At 38.0% G+C, this 21,535-nt stretch overlaps 2 protein-coding genes across 4 annotated transcripts in view; both read left to right on the forward strand.

Annotated features, from left to right (window-relative positions):
• The first annotated feature begins 413 nt into the window (after window positions 1-413).
• On the forward strand, window positions 414-15,047 carry LOC111333816 (neuronal acetylcholine receptor subunit alpha-3). 3 transcript variants are annotated; one of them, XM_022939437.2, is made up of 7 exons: window positions 414-570; window positions 4,486-4,628; window positions 10,059-10,201; window positions 10,876-10,920; window positions 11,422-11,531; window positions 12,486-12,667; window positions 13,119-15,047. In XM_022939437.2, exons 2-7 carry the CDS (start codon window positions 4,532-4,534, stop codon window positions 14,048-14,050), a joined length of 1,509 nt encoding a protein of 502 aa, XP_022795172.2. In that variant the 5' UTR covers window positions 414-570; window positions 4,486-4,531; the 3' UTR covers window positions 14,051-15,047. The 3 variants fall into 3 exon arrangements, with proteins under 3 accessions (XP_022795172.2, XP_088613659.1, XP_022795173.2); XM_088757533.1 differs by lacking the exon at window positions 4,486-4,628 and having other exon boundaries at window positions 430-570; XM_022939438.2 differs by lacking the exons at window positions 414-570; window positions 4,486-4,628 and adding an exon at window positions 7,047-7,199.
• Window positions 15,048-16,510: 1,463 nt separating this feature from the next.
• Window positions 16,511-21,535, forward strand: part of LOC111333817 (neuronal acetylcholine receptor subunit alpha-3) — a 5,916-nt gene continuing 891 nt past the window's right edge. The window contains exons 1-5 of the mRNA XM_022939439.2: window positions 16,511-16,776; window positions 19,479-19,618; window positions 19,909-19,953; window positions 20,346-20,455; window positions 20,698-21,535. The exon at window positions 20,698-21,535 is cut by the window's right edge and continues 891 nt beyond it. Coding sequence (XP_022795174.2) covers window positions 16,713-16,776; window positions 19,479-19,618; window positions 19,909-19,953; window positions 20,346-20,455; window positions 20,698-21,535 — 1,197 coding nt within the window. The 5' untranslated portion in view covers window positions 16,511-16,712. The remainder of the gene's footprint in view (window positions 16,777-19,478; window positions 19,619-19,908; window positions 19,954-20,345; window positions 20,456-20,697) is intronic.

A 21,535-nucleotide genomic window follows, 5' to 3' on the forward strand; every position in this document is an offset into this window, starting at 1 on the left:
CCTTATAATCGCGCTGATTTGAAGCTCGTTAACTTCGAAGGCCCAAATCAAATGAGCCTTGACTTCCTATGATATGCTAACAACTCTTTACACTCGATAACCGTCTTCCGAAAAAGTTAGTGAAATAATCGCTGTCCTGAAAATTTATGGGAATGGTAACTCCGATACCCATTGGTACATTACCTTTCTTGAAAATAATTGAAGTTCTGATCATTAATTAATCACATTTTCCTTAGTTATATGATCCTGAGCTTTTTATTATTAACAAGTAACACTCTCGTTGCGCAATTTAACGTGGGTAAAATATTGACCAATCAAATTTGTCCTGATTCTCTCAGGTGAAAGCCAATCAAAAACCTCAATCAATCAAAAAGACGCGAGGTAATTGAATTGGGATCGAGAATGTACTTTGTAAATAAATATCGTGAGGTGTCAAGCAACACTGACGAAAGGAAATTTCATTTTCTTGCTTGAAGGACCTGGTTGAGAATGAAAACAATGAATACAAAAAGGACGAGATCCACACTCAAAGCAGTTAACAAGGAAGATGATTAATTCGTTTTCTGACAGGTAGGAGCATAAAAATTGGAAAAAAAATCATGATTGACATCGAGACTTTACATTTACATTGCACTGACGTACATTTTCGTATGATTTCACCTCTGAAGTTGTAGGATTTTTTTCACAGATTTCGCTGTAGATGATCGCTTTGAAAATTTCAGATGTCAACTTATACATGAATTGAGTTGAAGGAACATCATCGCTGTCGCCTTCTCAATAAGAGGCTTAAAGTACAGGAGATAAATATGAAAAAAATATTCAAAAGCTCCATGCTGTCAATGGTTCTTTGTTCCGTACCTTTAGCGACGTTTTGTCTTCATTTTATGGTAAACCACAGGTTCTGAATCGAAAACGTTTTAGGATTGTTTAAAATACAACTGGTCAGTGTTTTCGGCCAAAGATCAGTAAAGAAACTTTTGGCTAGACTCCATCTTAAATAACAAGGAGACGGAGGCCAAAGAGCTCTTCGAGCTTTCTCCTGGGTTTCGGTGTAGTTCTCTATCTAAATGCGAGCGGGAAAACAGTAAGCTCATGATTGAGCGCAGGTAAAGTTGTAAAGCACTGAGGAAGGTTCACAGACTCCCAGCGGCGGGATCACGATCCCTCTTTTCGTGCTCTCTGCGTCAAATAAATTAAAAGAGACACGCAAACTCATAAAGCGATTGTCGAACACTAAGCCAAGAATGTCACAAACTGATCAGCTGCCAAACGACCTTTAGATGGTCGAAAAAAATTTGGTCATCAACAAATGACCCAGATTAGAAGAAAAAAGAATTATGCTGAGATCTCATTGGTCACACTTTCACATTTGTCCTACTATTTAAACAATACTATTGCAGTCATTTTAAAGAAATACGACAGTATTTTGTCTTTGCAAATTCAGAAATAATCTTCTTAAGACCGGAATGTAACTGCAATTGTAGTCGGTAAGATTTATTTAATTTCGGTATTTTTTTAAAAAGCGCTCAGTCCTAGCTGAGAATTTCGGGCGAAAGAATAAGCGTCGTAATCAAATGAAAACACCCTCTTGTTTAAGGTACAGATTACAATGAGCACTTCGATCTTTTGAAGCACAATGTTATTCATGCCGCCAACTCGAATACATCTTGCTATTTGTTGCCCAAAGACAGAAAAATAAAATGGAAAAGTTCACTCCGAATAGAGTCGCGCTAAGCTGATTTCAATGATAATCGACAACTTCCTGTTTAAACCAAATTCCCTACTCAAAGACAAACACAGCTCGATTTTTAAAATAATTGCAAGGCATTATTTGACAAGTTACTTCTAACTGCAGTAAAGTTGCAATGGTAAAATGAAATTTCCAAAAAGGCTCAGAAGAAGGACTGAATTATTCACATTTCATCCGTTTCTCATGGCGCAGATTAGAGTAGGAAATGTGGTGTCATTCTTCCATTTCACTCTCTCAGAATGGATGGAATTACAACGAAAAAAAATTTAAAGAAAACACTGATCGAATCTTTGAGAAATATTAAAATCATACAGTGTAGTTAACGTGGCTAATTTATTTCCATTTAGGTCTGAGTTTTTCTTGTTATCCAAGACAGCTTCTTTTACGTATGATGCACGATCCTCGCAGTAGAGAGCGCTATTTATGCAATAGCGAAAATCAGACCTGAAAAAAATCAGGCCTGTACGGGATTCGAACCACTGACCTCTGCAATACTAGTGCAGCGCTCTACCAATTGAGCTAACAAGCCAACTGGGAGCAGGCCGTTAAGTTGATTCGTAATAAACCCGTGATGATAAATCAGATACGATGAATATACGAAGTTCATATATTTTGAACTGCGGTTATAGATACGTATGATGCATCATACGTATCTATAACCGCAGTTCAAAATATATGAACTTCATATATTCATCGTAACAGCTTTTTTTCTCGATTAGGTACAACCACAACTGACAATGTCATGAATTCACTTTTATGCAAATGTACTGACGCCCATCCAAAGAGAAGTAGGTAGGACAGTCTCGTCAACGCTGCTTTCTCTGTTTTCCTCGCGATTTTTGTGTAGACACTGAGACTAGGACCCCTCATCTACAAAAAATACTGACAGGATTTGCCGTATGTTATTGATGAATTCAATGATATTTCTAGACATTGATCAAAACGTGATTAGAAATTTCTATACACGAGATTCACCCTTGCAATCCCAACCCTTTCAATTCTCCTTACTGTTTGCCATAGAGTTCTTTTGGTGTTAGTTCTGAGAATTTGGTTTTGGAATTTTTCTTTATATGTCGTCACTTGTCTGCTTGATATTGTATTGATATCTTGAGGAAAAACTGTCACTAATGGGAGTTACAGGGCTTAGAGCCGAATCCAATGGCCTTCGCTAAAAGGTAGATAAAAAAAGGTTTCCTCATAACTGAGATTCTCCGATGGAGCTAATGGAATGGTTTCGAAATTCGGCTACCTTGCAAATGTGTCATCCAACAATCAAGCGATTGTCAAAGATTTCTCGATCATAAAAATCAGCTGGCAAATTAATATAGCTATTAAAATTGCAAGACCGTGCACTGAATACAATTAGTTCACAATAGAAGTACAAGTTCTTCTTATCCAGTACTAGAGCACCAGCAGCGGCTGTCAATTATTTGCATACTAATTAAGTCTGCATTCAGAACTATTGCTGATGGTAAAGCCCACCGACAGAAAATCCGACTAAAAAAAGTGTCACTTTTTTGCTTTAAAAGTGCACTGGACCAATTGATTACTCAAGACATTTAGCTTTTCCCTGCTACAGTCGACATGTAAGAGCCCTTTAATAATAATAATAATAATAACAATAATAATTTCATTCTTACATTGCGCGCTTTCCATGAAATGATCAAGCGTGCATTACATCTCAATAGTAGTTATTAAAAAATATACTATGATAAAATTAAAGCATACAGCATATGTTAAGATACTAGCAACTATCATGACAAGATTTTAATAGCTTTATAGCTTTCCACAGTTGTTTTCATAATGCATAAAAAAAACATTTTTAAAAATTGATATTGTTAAACCAGAACAATCAGTTGCTGAATTTAGAGAAATAATTTAAATGCCAAAATCTGTTCAGATAAACACACAATTGCGCAAAAATCGAAGAAACATCCTATATATCAAATTTGAATATATCAAAAAGGGCGGAAAGCTTTTATGTGACACAAAGAAAAGCAATTAAACTTTCCCTTTGACGTAAACTGTCTCTTCGTTCACAAAACACTTCCGTAGGTGACCAGCTATGATTCATTTGTGAATAATTACGATAAAGACTTCAATAAAGATTCTTAATGCAATAAGAGAATAGGAGAAAATCTTTTTTACAATGATTTTGCTAATTCCAGGATCGTTTGCAAGTATCACAAGAGTCGCGGATTGCTAACGATACGTCGAATGGCCTCGTTGACCCTCATGAAATTGTACCGTTCATGTCTGTCTTTGCTCATGAAGAGTTTCTGTTCATGTTTCTGTGCTTTTTTTTCTATTCGTTGTCTAGATGTTTTAACTTTAAACAGCTGGTCAAATGAACTATTCGACAAAGGAAACTTGAACAAAGTATCGATGCTTTACGAATGTTTATAAAACTTTAAAGTAAATCGCATGACAGGAAGTTAGTACGAATGTGGTGAGTTGTCGGTCAACAGTTCTGTGAAGAGTTACAGCTGATGTCTGTCTCGATTTCTGCACATTAAATACTCCACAATTCTACTAACTAATTTGACTTCAAAGTTTATTTTTAAGCAATTATTTCAATTGTCAAATTCATTGAGCAACTTTTTCTACTGAATGCGTGAGTGAGCAAAACCACCGAAATTATCGAATTACGCAACATTTCAAAACGTCATCTACCAATGCTGAGCGGAAATCGTATCTCTAAACAAAAGAATTTGAACTTTCACTCTCCTATTCAGTCTCCATAGATATATGTTGGAGCACAAGCGCGCGTGAAACAAAACGATGCTCTGTTCATTTGCTGGGAACGTTCACGAGACATGGAAAGCCTTTCTAGTTACTGGAACAATCTTGGGACTCTTTGGAGCTACTACATCACAAGGTAAACATAAAATTAGCAGTCGGTTCTAACTCGTCCACTTTACTTTGTGTTCAAGCTTCTTGAAATTGAATGCAATTTCAGCCCTTAATTTATATTTCTAATAATAATCGATGTTAAGTTAAGGTCAATGTTGTGTTCACTGAATTCAATGACAGATGCTTCTATGAAAAGAAAACACTACCCATCATTATGTTCTTGTAAACATCCTCTTGTCGTTGTCTCACCCTTGCATAGAGGTCTTACACGTCTCAAACAACTTTTTCAGATTCAAATATTGCAAATGCATTTGTAAAATAAAAGCTGCTTTATGTAACTTTACGTCCTTCAGTAAACATAAAATAATTATCTTCATACCAAAAAAAAAAAAAAAAAAAAAGGGTTTTTTTTTACGTCCCGGGAAGCATGTTAGGATTTGACACCCACTTTACATCTGGTAATCAATGCTTGACGTGAATGCGCGCGTCAAAACAACATTTCAAAGCAAAGGTTATCCTAAACATTCGCGCGCGTCAAAACAACATTTCAAAGCAAAGGTTATCCTAAACATCTTCCAATTATAATTAATCAGATCACCCAGTTGTAAGCTTATGAAGCAATGAGATAAAATGCAAAAACATTTCCTGCCTAATGAAAGGAAGTTCATTCTTGCGTCAGATTAGTTATAACAACCATTCTTTACGAAAATTCTGGATACAGAGAGATTATGGAAACAACCCAGTCAAAGTCAGAATGGAACCGCGCCGTTTGGTCTGAACAGACTGGCCTGTTTTAAACTCTCTTTTCCTGTTCTTTTGCTTTCTTTTTTTTTTTTTTAACCAAAAGCAAAAGATATATATCTGCAAAGTTCTAGCCAAGTATCTCATGATAGTACCACTAAAATGACTGCGGCTAAGAAGGCGACTAGAGGCATTTAATCAACAGTAAGCTATCTCTTTGTAATAAGACCAAAGTGTGTTTTTCTCTCTGTTTTTGGTTTTGGCAAAGTCAAATCATGATAACCTCTTAACGGTTCAAAGGATTGCTGTTACAAATTGAGCCGGACAACGTCTGTTCGATATCGAGAAAACAGCGAAAGATTCCCTTAAAAACCAAAATTCTTCGTGTTAATGGACGCTTGAAGTTGAGTATTAGAAAACATTCGAAAGTGTACTTTTGTAAACTCCCACACACTAAACAACGATAAGCCTTAAACAAACAAGCAATAAACAGAGTGATTGTTTTTTGTTTTTTGTTTTTGGCGTTTATGAACGAGCGCCCCCTAAGGGAGAGGTTAAATTTGTACTTTTAAGTATGACTACATTCACGAAAAGTACATCTGCATCTGTTAAGGAAAAATACTTTGTTCATGTTGCTACTGCTATCTTTTCAACGGTGAAGGGAACGTGGAAGGGAATATGTAGGAGCGAAGGTTAAACGTTAAAATTTTTTTCTTGTGGCTTTGATATTTTCCAGTCATGGCCTGTTTCTTTCATCCATCATTAGTATTACTGTTTCTAATATTTTAATAACTCAACAACAATGAAAGGCTGACATCAGCAATCGATCAGACGAAGACTGAATGAACGGATCAAGACGGTACCTCATCTTGCGATGAATTCGCGCAGACCTTTCAAACGGCTCACTGCGATTAAGACCTCCTCAAATACTTTGTTCATGATTTGTTGATTAAAGTTATTACGATCAAAACTCAGTTGAATCAACTGATCGGATAGGACTCCTGAATTTTTATTGAAATGACGTCAGTATAAATAAAAGTACATTGTGAATCTGTTCGTTCACTTTGTTTGGTTCGTGATGCTAGTGAATTTGAACAATAGCAGAATTCTACCCACAGAACAGCTACACTTAACAAATTTCAATGTACAAGAGGATAAGTTCAATTAAAGCTTTTTGGGCCTTTGAATGTGGCTTAAGATGCCTTAAGTGATCACACTCCCTGGGGAGATTTTCAAATGCGGTTTTGTGCAATAACACCGGAGACAAATTGATTAAAGTCTCTGGAAACCAGTTGTAAAGAAATTGAAGAACTCACGGAGTAAAGCGCAAAGTCTGGAGTTTGAATCTTGAGCACCATTTAGTAAAAATTAATAAAAGCTTTAAACTCGTTCAAAGACCGGATGCAAATTTACAGAAGTATTGAAATACATTTGATATCGATAACTCATTGGGAAAAATTCACATTGTAAACATTACAGGAACTCGTACTCAACAAAACATGAATCTGCACGAGCACTGACTGCAAGGTCTGCAAGCAACAAGACTAAGTAACAGGTTTTTAATTAGGTTTCTTTCCATCGATTCTTCTCTTTGGACTTAAGAAAAGCAAACTATCTCTCCCCGCTGACAAAATATTCCACACTCCATCTCCTGCCGTCAGTGGATAGCGAATTTACATATAAGAATGTGAACTGTCGCTGTGCGCTATTCAAATCGATGCATGGGATGTCAGTTGAAGCAGAAGATGGAATGAAAAGATGGGATCTGGTTTTCTCATGGATTGTTTTACTGCAGGAAAGAATATCACTCTTCTTGTGAATCTCCTAGCAATCTTTGGAGTTGTTACATCTCAAGGTAGAACTACTGCAACATTACGGTTTGAATTTCTTCAATTGCGTATGTTTCTTTTTCCCGTGGTTTTGTGGTTCACCAAGATGTTTATCACTATTCAGTGTTCAAAACAAGTCTGGAGCTATAGTATCGATTGCTCACTTTAACGATGTCTTACGATCACTTATAACTTGTTCTCGGTTTAGTTTGGGAAAACGTTTTGTTTAGTCCAAGTAACAGATGTTTCTTAGGCATGTAATCCATCTTTCTTTCTCTTCGTACGGCGACTCATCTTTCTCAGTAACTTTAAGTTATTACTCAAGGCATAAGCAAAAGGATTTTTAAATACAAGTCTGTAAACAGGTTACTTTGCCCATGCATAATTGCGCTGGCACACACTATATCTTTTAATTTTGGGCCAACCTAATATGGCCTACCCAGCATTGACAAAACACGGCTTTCCAACCTTCAACCCGAGCCAGTAAAAATCTAAAAGAAATAATTGTTTTATCGTTCTCATTCTAAACGTAGGCGTTTAAGTCTATATTTAACAGGCGCGTTTGACTTCTAGATGGTCAATTGAGATGTCTCCTTCATGCCATTGTAAATTACTCAACTTAATTCACTAATTAAATCATCAAAAGGCAAATGTATTTTTCGTCAAATGCACATGTTTCTTCTGGTTATAGAATCATTTGATTGGCCAATTATCCAAGTCCCTTTAGGTAACATTCTCTGTTGTCATCGCACTCAATATGTTCGTTGGCAATCCTGGAGTTTTTCTGCTTCTTTATATTTTCCTTCTGTATGTCTACATATTTTACTTCTTAACTGATCTAATATCGTACGTCCTTTTGTAGTCCGATAACGTTGGATTAACAAGTCCAGCTGAAAGATATTCAAAAGTTACTAGGCGGGATTCCAATGGCGTGGCGACACCAACTGCGACAGAGAAAGAACTTGAAAATAAAATGAAGGGTCTTCGCGTTTTTGGTTGAGTGTTGAGTTCGGATTGTTAAGTTCATCGGGCTTAAATAAACGTGATAAACTAAGTCATGAAATAACCTGCGACACTTTATGTTCCACAAGGTCCAATTGAAACAATGAAGACTTACAAGGCAAAAAAACTTGTACGATATCTAAGGAAATTTGGTAAAAAGTTGAAAAGAAGTACAGATTTTAAAGCCTCAACTACGATTAGTTTTGACATTCAACCAACAGTAATTAAGTTTTTCTTTGGTGTTTTGTTCTGATTTCAATCGGCTCAAGGGCATAATAACCCTAAAAATAGGACATAATAAAAGTTCGGTATAACTATCGAGATTACTATCTCCTGATAATTGAAAATAAGTTGCACGTAGAAAAACACAACTCCTGACAGTCGACATGCAAGATGTTATACCTTTTTAGCCGAACAGTTTTTGTTCAGAGATGACGATACCTACCCTAACTCTGTTAAAATGTTGTACAGAAGCAGACTGTATCTCGATATTTCAACTCATATTTAAGCGTCACAAGAAAATTACCCTTTAGTAGAAAAGACCTTGCAACAACCCTTCGGCTTACTTCCACAAGTGATTAACTTAAAACTTCTCCCTTTAATATCCCTACTTTATCCAGCAAAGAGGTAATGAGAATATTTTGGTTTTATCAACTAAGTTGGCCACCGCAGAGTTTAAAAGCTGATGTTTCGAGTGTGAGCCCTTCGTCAGAGCGAATGGTAATGGAATATAAATACTTACAGGTAGAAGTTGCCACCTTGATCTAACAACAAATTCTTGTAAATGATGTACAAGGATATGTGTAACACCTTGAGGGAACAAAAGAATGGAATTTACAAGCGATGGCGAAGACTGACACGGATTTCAAACGAAAATTCTCAGAAAAGTCGTCAAAGAATCGTATCGTATAAGAACAAGGAAAATAAAAATATATGAGAGCAGTCCGTAAAGGAAGGAAATCTGTGGTTTTTTTAATTTCAAGAACTGGAAAGAAAGGTTTCGAGGAGTTTCATAACAGTTGGGTTTTTCACCTTAAAAATTGACTGAAAATACTTCAAAATTTTTTCTGTATAATTATTTGCAATCCACGTTTACATTCTCCATCTCGTGGCCATTTTATAAATTCTTACATCTTTGGAGTTGCTCTACAACAGCAAACGATAATTTAAAGTGTTTTTAGTCCATAAGGGGAAACGACGCTCTTTTTCTGTGGGTTGAAGGGTTTTTGTTCACAATAAACTAATATTATTTTTCTTAAATTGCAACTTCACTACAACGCAAAAGCTACATGTACTAAAACTGAAAAGAAGTGGCAGTCCCTCTTGATCAGCGCAGTAAGAGAGTTCATGGAGGTCTACGGACACAAATATACTATAACTAAAGTCGCTATACTTTCTGCACTTTGAAGCTCAAAGTCAACATGAAATAAATCTTATTTTGACTTGTGTATGAGATAACTTACACGAGACAGAATGACCTTCACAGGTTTTCTGCACTTACAGTTATTAAGGGAAAAAGTCTGAAAAAGTCTGATTTGTTTCTTACATACTAACGCTAAGGTAAGATTTCTTAGCAGGAAACAACGAACGCACTGTAATTTCCCTCGCTTGCAACACGTGGCTTCCTAACTGAGTAGATAGCAAAGTAGCACCCATCGAGTACCTGAGAGGCACAAGTCCAGTCTCCATCAAAGCCCAAATTTATTCAGACTTCTTCTTATGCAATGAATTTAACTGCAGTTCACCTGTAAAGATCAATTCGTCCTTTTTACCACATAAAGACATGCGTGTACCTTTTTCAAACAGAATGATTGCTTTAGCTGTAATGGTGTTGCACATTGTCATGATATATCATGGGTCCTCCTTTGTTTGTGTCTATGCAGGTAACTTCAAGGATGACTTAGAACATAAGCTGATCAATCGCTTGTTCAAGAGTAATTACAGCAAAGAAGCTTTACCTGTAGTCAACAAATCAGAAGCAGTCCAGGTTACGTTTGACCTGGCATACAGTCAACTTATATATCTGGTAAGAAATGGGTTGCAGTGGTTATTGTTTTACTTTTAAAAAGGAAAACACTAATCATTAGTCAAAGGCGGGTGTAAATGCAATGTGCCTAATCTCAAAACCCTTTGACCCCCCTTTAGGACGACTAGGTTGTAATTTTTCCTTACAGTATCATTCCTTAAACAAACATGAAGGCCATAATTGTAAGACAAATTCTCTTTGCCAGTACCATAGGAAATATTTAAGGAATAGTTTGGAGAATATGCACATTGATATTAGGTGCAGATGGATGAGGAGGAAAGTGTGGTATGAGCTAGAAAAACTGAGAATACTCAATATCTTAATTGAGTTTAATCAACCAAAACAACGGTCTTCATTTTGTTTGTCTGTTTTTTTTTTCTGATTTTCCCACTGACATTTATCAAGAAAGTCCCCTTCTATTACATCTATTCTTGCCTTACTATTTAAGTCTTTTGCTAAAAATTTAGCAATTTTAGGTAGAATTCTGTTGAAACCTACCCCAATAAAAATAAATATTATTTTGCAGAATGTGGGTTTTGTCTAGTTCATCACAGTAGCATGTCTTTTCTTCCACTTCAAATGGCTAAATGCTGTAATGTTCAGGACCATACGTCACATGAGATTATAAAAACCACTGAGTTACATGTAGGTTCCATTTTTCTTTTTATTATTAGGACAGCAAAAATCAAATACTCTCTAGCAAAGTGTGGTTGCGACAGGTAAAGTACAAAACATAACTGATTTATTTAATTTGGAGCTTTCTGTAGCCTGAAATAATTATGAGCATTGCCATTTGCCTTGAAAGGAATACTTACTGGTATGCATCTTTGGAGGAGCAGAAATACCGTACTGGTCTTTTCATGCCACAGAAACAGCGATATTGAATTTCAGCTGGATGAGCCATGTGGCTTGAGTCCAGACTTTACCTCAACTTCCAAACTCAATAGTCTACCATAATCCAACAAAGAATTAATAACCTGCAGCCCCTTTCTAGAAAGTCCTGGTAACTCAACGGGCCCGAAGCCATGTTTTAAACTCAAAATTTAAAGGATAGGAAAGCAGGTTCTGGCATCCAAACCAGTCCTTTTTGTTTCTTTAGCTGATAGTTTTATTGTATTATTTTCAAAACTTTTGAAATCCCCATCTTTCAAGAAACAGGCCCCTGCACATAATGTTACCTCTTCTTCCAAACTTCACTCACATCAGTAATTCTTTCACAGATGTGGACTAACCCATTTCTCGGTTGGAAGCCTGAAGATTATGGTGGAATAGAACATATCAATATTGACCCAAAATTAATATGGAAACCAGACATCATTCTATACAACAAGTAAGTAAGAAAAGTTGAAGGAAAAAGAACATAACCAAAATGATATTGAGGAAATTCAAAAGCAAGAGTGATTGGCAGATCACAGAAGTAAGAATGTGCTTAAGGGAGTGTACTTTTGTTAACCTTTTTACTTCCAAGATCTCATCAGTGTCATTTCTCCTTACTGTCTTCCGTACAATTCTGATGATGTTAATCTGGAGAACTTGGTATCTGATGAACTAAAAATTCCCTAGATTGATATCCTTCTTTATTCTGGCCCATCACTTTTCTACATGATATTGCACTGACAATTCTTTATACAGTGCAGGTCAGAGTAATGCGAACCAAAACATACACGAATAACGCGTCAGCACCAAACGCATATACGCGTCTGCATATATACGCATATGCATCAAGGACGTGTATAGAGCAAAGTGATCAGTATGTATGAGCTGGCTCATTGTTTTTTCTATTGCTTATATTTTATTGTTTTTTTAATGGCCTGGCATTCTAAATTTAGTTGAAAGTTCAAATTAATGTGGTGCATCGGCATGTGGTGGACACGAACTGCTAAATTGTAGATCACTCATGGTAGTTGATTAACCCTTCAACTGCCAGAAGTGATTAACATGTAACTTCTCCCTGTGATATCCATACATTATCCAGCAAACAGGTAATGAGAATACTCAAATTTATCAGGTAGAAGTTGTTATCCTGACCTAACCTCAAATTCTTGCAACTAATTAAAGAGGATATGTCCAGCAGCTAGAGAGGGGAGAATTAAAAATCAGATCTCAGGAGATACAAGGGTTAAAGGATTAAGCTGATGCTTAAATGGCTTAGACATTCTCATAACATACAAGAAAAAAAATAATGTGAGAAAATTTACTTGGTAACTCATTTAGAAATGTTTCCAATGTCAAGTCTAATGCATACTACTTATAACTATATTAAGTACCTTTTTTCCTCTCCTAGCATTGGCTTTGGCGAAACAGGTGCAATATATAACTTTGACACAAAAGCAACTCTGAGGTACGATGGATATACAGAGTGGTTTGCTCCAACAGAGATTCACAGCATCTGCAAAATTGACATCAGCTATTTCCCCTTTGACCACCAGAAATGTAAACTTAAATTTGGCTCCTGGACTTATACAGGTAATTTTAAACCAAGGAAGCTTTTTTTCGCCTTTGTGGTCACAATATTTCATTTCCTTTTTCTCGATTTTTGTAGTAGCACGTTATAAAGGGCTCCCTTTATCGCTCAATGACTGAGGCTGAAAGAACAACTTCTCGTCCACCATCTTGGTTCCATGTCACCATAGTAGTAATATACACTGTTTTCGGGTGAAAATGAACGTGGTCGTCACCAACAACATTTTTGAGTTCGTGCTGCTTTCACATACACAGGCCAAAGAGTCGATTTCTTCTATTTATCGCCACCCAACTTGATAATTTTAAAAGTTTGTATTTCACAGGACGTCCACAGTGTTTTCAATTTGGCGCAAGTGAATAATTCGGCTCCAGTCTCTACTCTTAGGGTAACACTTAGGGTGACAGCGATAATGTTGGCCTGACTATCATCATTTAATATTTCATATTTCTGCAGATAATAAGCTCAATCTCACAACTTCGCGGAACGCAAACACTGCAGACCTCTCCAAGTACACGATCAGCGGCGAGTGGGAACTAGTTGGGGCACCTTTAAAGAGGAATGCTGTCAAGTATACTTGTTGTAAACATCCCTTCATCGACATAACATACACGATACACGTTAAGAGAAGGGTTCTCTTCTACATGATGAATCTGATTGTTCCGTACATCGTACTAGCTGTCTTGACAGTTTTCTCGTTTTACCTACCACCAGAGTCTGGAGAACGAATGGGTCTGGTAATTACAATACTACTAGGTCTGACCGTGTTCATGATGGTATTCACCGACAACGTGCCGCGCACTTCGGAAGTAACCCCGCTGATCGGTAAGTACTCGGTCACAGTCCTTGTTCAGGTCACTTTCGCGCTGCTTGTCACGTGCGGCGTTCTGAGAGTTTATCACAAAGATCCAGAGAGGAAGATGCCTGCCTGGTTCCGCAAGCTAATCTTTGACATCTTGGGGCCAATGCTGTTAGCCACGCCGTCTGATGAACGACAAAAGATGAAACAAGACGACAAGAACAAGAGCTATTACATGTCAAAAGTACAGGGAAATCCTTACGAGATTCATCGAAGCCAGAACCATCTTGTTGTGTCGATCCCAAAGATTACTGGCATGAAGGATGGCGAGGCGGAAACCGAGCGCAAATGTTTTCACACCTCACCCATGGGATCCAATTTGTCGCTGACGCCCTCGGATGAACGCATGGAAGAGATTGTATACGGGATGCGCGCCATTGTATCTCATCTGAAAGACACTCAAGAGTCTGATGCGAAAATCAACGACTGGCATCACGCAGCAGCAGTACTAGACATTGCGTTTTTCTGGATAACGGCTATCACCATCTTAGGCTCCACCCTTGCCTTTTACTTCATGATTCCAAACTGATGTGTGACGTACATTGTGAGATCGCTAAAGAAGAACTCAGTGCACCTTTTTTTACGTATAATACTCCTCAAAAAGCAAACCAATGAACGTTTAATTGAACCTAGGGACGCTGGAATAAAAAATAAACAGGGGGGAGATGGGGGCAGTGGTTGCCAGTGGCGGATGCTGCTATGGAGGTCTAGTAACTGGAGCGAAAAGATCACCCCTAGACCTTAGGGTTTGGTCCTCCTTGGAGAACTAGTGTACCCAATCCTTCAGTAGTTAAAGCACTTGTTAATGCTATTGAATTAACGTTTCAGATATAAACCATGGTAAAAAAAAAAAAGTGAGGACTGAAGTTTTTGAACGTTCCTTTTGATAGAGTTTTATGTATATGAAAAAATATTGTAGGAGAACTTATTCTGGAAGGTGGCTCGAAAAACTTTCGATCTTTGTGCCTGGTGTATCACAGTCGTATCGAGCATCTATCTTTTAACGAAGTTCCAAGTCTGACAAGTGGTTTTCGGAAGTTATTAGAATTACACGTTTTTTCGAAATAACAATAATTGGATTTGTTTGAAACTATAACGCTATCGCTAGACTCACCAGCGAGATTTTGTTTCGAGTAACTTAAATTGTAGATTTTGGCCATTAAGATCTTTTTTCAAAGAAACAAAGGGCAAGCTGTTATATGCAACCAGGAAAACAAAAACGTTTCCAAACTACGATATATATATTTTGGATTTATTAGAGTGGGAATTTTTTTCCCATATTTTGATAGTGCTTTCATTTGTTATCTCCAAAATTAGGGCCTCTTGGGGCGGAGTGGGTTGGGAGTGCTATTGTTTTGGGGTGCTACATAAAAGATGTTAAAGTGCTCCTACTCCCGAAAGACTGTTTGAAAAAAGGTCTTTTTCTCCAAACCCTGAGACGCCCTGACAAATAGAGGTGAAAATCGAGTGAGTATATTTTGTCTAGTAAAGTTTAACTAATAAAGTTGACATAGCAAATATACAAACGAGTTTTAGTTGTTTACTTTCGAGCAGGATAAAATAATCTGATAAGAATAAGTAAGATGAATTAAGTGAGAGAGGAGAAAGGAAGGCAAGAAGGTATGAATTTAAAATCAACGATGAAAAGTGGTCTGAGGTTATAGTGAGACAAGCAATACAAACTGCTCCCAGCTCCCTTAGACAAAGTCGCAAGTATCGACCGGCTTAGGGAAAGAACACGAGAGAACAGATATTGGAGAGCTTGTATTTTGTGCAGGCGTTTATAAACCATCATTTTGCTATGACACAACCTCATTGATGACCGATACTGTTAACTTTTTATTTCACCGAAAGGTAAACTCTTCCTAACCTAATTTCGTTCCTAGGGCTCCTGCTCTGGGTGAGGGTGGGAAGAAGACGATAGATACCGGGAACGAGGTTCTTTATGACGCTCAAAGTGGCTAAAAATAATGCGAAGCAGCTCTCCTAAACACCAAAATACTGCCTACTGAAATCATCTTTAAACAGAGATTGAAGATACGTACCGTATTTCAGTTATTAGAATTGGGTGTGGTATCTTTCTTAGGCCGTATTCACACAGTTAAGCCAGATAACTCCTAACAAGGCAAATTTGTTCACTAGTTAAACTGTGCCTTTTACACTAAATCGAAAACGGAGCTTTTCGAAAACGCCCCTAAAGATTAATGTTCTATAAACACCGGCTTTGCGTTTTAGTGTGGATACAAAACGTTTTTAAAACTATTCAATTTTTTTAAACAGGGATTGCAAGAACTTCTTCCGTAAGCGGCTGCCGATGGAGCGATTGTGTTCGAAAAGGGGTCGTAAGTATAAAAACAAAAACGAGGACTTGCTAGCAGGCTCAACAGATGGCGGTAAAAAAAAGAAGTCTCACGGGCGGCGCTAGAAAGTCAGGAACCGGCTTTCATTATATCCCCTGTTGAAAAATTGCTGACGAAACCGCTATTTGAAATTTTTTTTAGCGAGCCGAATAGCCTTTTCAGGTCGCCATTAAGCTTTTTACCGCCGTTGATCGTTGTAGTGTGAGAAAAAAGATATTCTAGAACTATCTGTTTACCAGTGTAGACAATTTGTTCCCTTTTTTAAATGAATGGCAAAGCCGTTTCCAAGTTTTTCGGCGTTGAGAGGCTAATACAGAAAAGTTAAAAGGAGGTCATGAAAACTTATGAAGCAAATGACGTCAGAAGCTTCTCTTTAATTTCAATTTTGAATTCTGACCCATTCATCTTCTTTCAGGTCCTTCCACTTGCTGCGTGAAACTTTGAACTTTGAACAATACTTCAAGACATTGTTCTTCCCTTTTGATCTAATTCACCTGGTTAATTTGATAATTCTTTAGTTCTTCCGCTGTCAATTCTTTTGTCTTGATTATTATTATCTTTGCGATCACGCCTAAGGGAAGTAATATCACTAAGGGGTTTCTTGAGCATGATTGTTTTTGAGACAGCGAGCCAAACAAAAGAATGCCAGACTGGGTTGTTGAGAAATAGGGCTGCTGAAATTCTCATTGGCTGAAGGCTGACTTCGACCTGCTGTTACGGCGGTTTAGAAGAACAATCAGTTCAATTTTAAGTTATTTTGATGCCAAGTGGTGGCTAGTGCGTGTTTGCGTGAGACTAACGTTTGGAATTTCTGTCTCTGATATACCAGCCATGTTATATCATAAAGTGCTATTCTTTTTCGCGATAACATCTTCAATCCATACAACATGTCGAGGTAAGCATAAATTGGCCGAAATGCTTCACCAAGAATCTTTTTCACACGTGAAACCTGTTTAACATTTGATGCTAGTTAATTAGAAATTGTTTTGAATTAATTTCCACTGCGACTGGTTGAAGTAATTTTAGAGATTCGTTGAGTTACATGACCGACTTGAAATTACCTATTACTTGGGAATCCATCTTGCAATGATCAGCAGTGTTTCCGCTCGAACCGGCAAGCTGAATTGCAAGGTCCATATCGCTACTGCTGACCTCAGTCCATTATTTTGACTACATACAACAAAAAATACTCATTATCTAGCGGTTATTACAAGCTAATGCAAATTCAAACATATGTCAAGTTAAGCTTTATAAAGGCACTGCGGAATTAATAAGCCAGAAAATAACTTAAAAGATGTTACATTGTACGACATAATTAATCTGAATCGTACAGCAGCGCTTTTAGCAAAACGCAAGGTTAGATTCCAAGTGATTTCGCTTTTTTGTTACTTAGTAACGAACATTGTTTAGTTTACGTATCCATTCAAATTTTGATCATACTATTTGAACTTTCTGTCATAAATTGTCGAATAACATGGTTTGGGCAAGGTCCCTAGCTCATCAAGAAATGGACTGTCACATCATCTTGTTATAGTAATGCTATGGTATTTTGTGGACAAAGTTTTTCGATCAAACAAGCAGATATTCCTTTTCCTCAAGCTAAAATCGGCCGAGTTGGATTGAGCAAGCGATAAAGTGAGTTGGTAATCCCTCATCCGACGAATGCGACGTGCCTTGCCTCTTAATTCAAGCTCAAGTCTAAATAAAAGTGCAAGTCCTTTGATCTAAAAAGTTTCAGTTTCAGCAGAGTGTTCCTCATAAATCAGTGTTCAGCTCTCTGTATCCTTTGTGAGTCACAACTTTCAAACAACAAAGATCAGTCATATATGTCATTTGTTTTTGTGGCTCAATCAGGATTGTGTAAATCAAGTCATAAAATAACATACGCCTTACCTGTTGTCTCCAAATTAATTTTTGATAGGGTTTAACATAAACGCACTAAAAGAACATAAACATCTGACAATAAAAAGCTGATCTACACTGATAAAGGAAAAAAAGGCCTTTAATACAGAAGTACGCAAAACACATCTTCGTATCTTTAATTACTGAATATGAGGAAACCATTCAGTTTCGTTCAAAACTGGACTTGCTTATTTCGCACGCCTTAGACTAGAGCAAGTTTTAACAATGGCACACTCGTTTATTTTGATGCCGAACTCTAATGAATCAGTCTAAATTGATCCTGTACTGGGCTGTTCATGAGAAAGTTGCTCAATTTCATTTATTTTCCAGCATTTCAAAAATTATTTAATAGCAAAATCATAACAGATGGCATTCGCTAATCTAAAGGTCAAAATGAAGTTTTCTTAGAGGCAGCTTCCATAATTACTACTTCTCTGTTAGTGTACAAATGAGCACCAGAGATTTAAATGAGGCACTTGACCGTGCCGTAAGTATTTTGAATCTTTGTGGCTCATATGGGAAAGACTGATTAGTTTAACAGAATTTGCGGTGAGAAAAATGAGTGTTCTGTGAACAATGTTTAAAACATTTTCCTGCTGTTTGGCAATAACACCCTGCAGGCAGGCTCATAAGGAAGGTCGCATATCACATTTTTTTTTTTTTTACTGGGTTCATACCGCTCACTGGGAGAGCACGAAAGCCACGCAAGAAAAATAATTACAATACCAAAATTTCAAATCTGTTCTTGATAGAAAGAAAACAAACTTGCGTCACGTTTTTTCCTCTTCATGGCTTTAAGTTTAGACACTTTTAACCGCAGGAAAAATAGCAACAAAGCTTAGAATTAATTCCAACTTTCTGACACTTAGATCAACACGTTGATGTATTTAGGCGATGAAATTACGCAAACGAATGCGCGTTTATATCAAAACCAACACGTAACAATACAAAAGTTCTGATAAAACCATGGAGGGCAACCACACGGTCAAAAGTTTATTACACAAACAACCAAACAAAAGGGTATAAATTGAAAAAAGAAACGTCTCGAAAAATGTGGCTAAAAGGGATATTTTTCATGTTATTATGATCGGAACACAATCACAATTCAAAAGCAGACCAGTGGTAGACAGCGATGAAGGCCTTCGGTTGCTACCCTACATGGCCAGTAGAGATTCAGTAGGAAGCGAGTGAATGCGCAGCGAGAAAATGTGTGAGTGAGTGAGTGAGTGAGTGGATCAGGGCGGGTAAGTAGATAAGCGAGTGTGTGAGTGAGTGAGTGGGTAGGTGGGTGGGTAACTGGATGAGTGAGTGAGTAAGTGAGTCAATGAGTGGGTGGGTGAGGGAGTGGGTGAGTGGGTGGGTGGGTGGGTGGGTAAGTGAGTGAGTGAGGGAGTGGGTGCGTGGGTGGATGAGTGAGTAAGTGGGTAGGTGGGTTGGTGGATGGGTGTGTGTGTGTGTGTGTGTTGTGTGTGTGTGTGTGTGTGTGTGTGTGTGTGTTGTGTGTGTGTGTGTGTGTGTGTGTGTGTGTGTGTGTGTGTGCGTGTGTGTGGGAGAGTGAGTTGGGGGGTGGGTTAGTGGATGAGTGAGTGAGTAGGTGAGTGAGGGAGGGATGGGAGAGTTAATGAAAGAGAGAAAATGAGTCAGAGTATGATTTTTTTCATAATACCAATGCTTTCCAATTCTTCTTCTCTTCAGGCCAGGCGCACCTCGATCCAGAGCATCGCCTCATGAATGATCTGTTTGCAAATTACAGTAAAGAAGTGAGACCTGTCGTTGACAAAGAACAACCGATACCGGTCAATTTTGACATGATGTTTAGTCAACTCGTTGAACTGGTATGTAATGCATAGCACATAGGTCAGTTTCATCGCTTAGACGCTGAATTATTTCTGGTATGCAATCGGATGGGAAAAAAGCTCAGAATACTCACGAATTCTGCACCCATTGTCAGACCTAATCGTTAAATATGCAACTTACCGTGGAGCACGAATATTACGAGGGAGTGACAATTGGCGCATTTGCAACTTTTTGTGTTTAGATATAGATATGACAAAAATTTTCTGTTGGAATTTATTTGAAGTTAGCTACACAATTTTGATACATCTTTCATTTCATTCGTTCTTAGAACGGACGGAGCCAGATAATGACCAGCAAGGTTTGGATTCGACAGGTAGGAAAAGACTTATTAGTATGCAATATAATTCTCGATTTAAAACCGATATTGATTTCATACCTATATTGCAAGAGAATATAAGTTTATATAAACTTATATTCTCTTGCACTAGATTTGTAACCTCATTGCACATTGATAAAAACAGAAGAAAGGAAATTAAAGAAGCTAGACTGACCGCACCAATGTACGATTGCTCTATAAAAAGAAGCTTTTCCGATTCTAGTCTAACAAGGGGCGACCTTGACACACTTGAGGGCGAGGCCACTCAGCTTAAGCGTGACGTGACTCGGGTGACATGGCAAGGGGGACATGACTTTCGTACATGGACCATTCCATTTCGATGTTACATGGTTATTTTTCAAGGTAGTCGTTTACTTTTCGTGTTTCAGTCTTGGGAAAATCCTTTTTTGAGGTGGAATCCTTCGGATTATGGTGGTGTGAAGTTCATCAACATTGACCCGAAACTTGTCTGGAAACCTGACATTGTTCTCTACAACAGGTAAACGATGTTTCCTTCGGCATCTATCGTGTTTTCTTCTTTTGTCAGTCATAATATTTATTTACTAACTCTAAACTGCAAGGGTTCTCCTTAAACGATGCCTGGGGGAGGAGAACTTGGAGAGACCGAAAAACGGCTATGATTACATGGTCTATATAGCTAAATATGTAAGATGACAACACTCTTCTTTGCTGACAAAAAATCCATGCTAAAAATGTTTTTTTTTTTTTTCCTTATTTTAGTATTCAGAGCGATAGTGGCGAGATGTACAAGTTTAACACCAAAGTCGTCATCAACTACAATGGTTCATGTCAGTGGTACGCCCCAACAGAGGTGAAAACAGTCTGCAAGATCGACATTACCTACTTCCCTTTTGACCAACAAAGGTGTAGTATGGTGTTTGGATCTTGGACCTACACCAGCTCTTCGTTAAACCTAAAGCTTTCCCGAAAAGAAGTCGATTTATCCAGCTACATTGCCAGCGGCGAATGGGACCTGATTTCTGCCGAGGCTGTACGTAACGTGGTGAAGTACACCTGCTGCCCTGATCCGTTCATTGACATAACCTACCATATGCTGCTTCGCAGAAGAGTTCTCTTCTACCTCAACAATTTACTCCTTCCCTGCGTCGCACTGGCGATTTTAACGGTGTTCGCGTTCTTCTTGCCGGTCGAATCCGGTGAGAGGATCTCACTAATTATCACAATTCTTCTGGGTTTGACGGTTTATTCACTCATCTTCACTGAAAACATTCCTTCTACTTCCGAAGTCACCCCGCTCCTGACCAAGTACTCCACCACTATCATGGCGCTCCTGGGCATGTCATTGGTTGTTTCATGTCTAGTGTTGTGGGTTTACCACCGAGATGCTTCAGCTGAAATGTCCAAAACCTTTGAATTCATCGTTTTCTCAGTTCTCTCTAGAATCCTAAGGAAGCCTCGGCCGGAGGAAACACCCAAAGATGGTTCAAAACGAAAGCATACTCCAGTGAGCGTAGTCGCCGACCGCTGGCCGACCTATTTTCCTGTGCAGAGGCGCGCTGCCTCAGAGAGTGGGAATTCTAGTCCCCAGTGTAAATCA

Source organism: Stylophora pistillata, chromosome 4 (genome assembly GCF_964205215.1).
Source record: "Stylophora pistillata chromosome 4, jaStyPist1.2, whole genome shotgun sequence".
In the NCBI taxonomy this organism is placed as follows: domain Eukaryota; kingdom Metazoa; phylum Cnidaria; class Anthozoa; order Scleractinia; family Pocilloporidae; genus Stylophora; species Stylophora pistillata.

Bases quoted from the DNA above. Each gene is read 5' to 3' on its own strand.
- LOC111333816 (XM_022939437.2), top strand. From the start codon at position 4,532: ATGCTCTGTTCATTTGCTGGGAACGTTCACGAGACATGGAAAGCCTTT. The intron at 4,629-10,058 runs GTAAACATAAAA...GTGTCTATGCAG, and splicing joins TGGAGCTACTACATCACAAG to GTAACTTCAAGGATGACTTA. The intron at 10,921-11,421 runs GTAAAGTACAAA...ATTCTTTCACAG, and splicing joins GCAAAGTGTGGTTGCGACAG to ATGTGGACTAACCCATTTCT.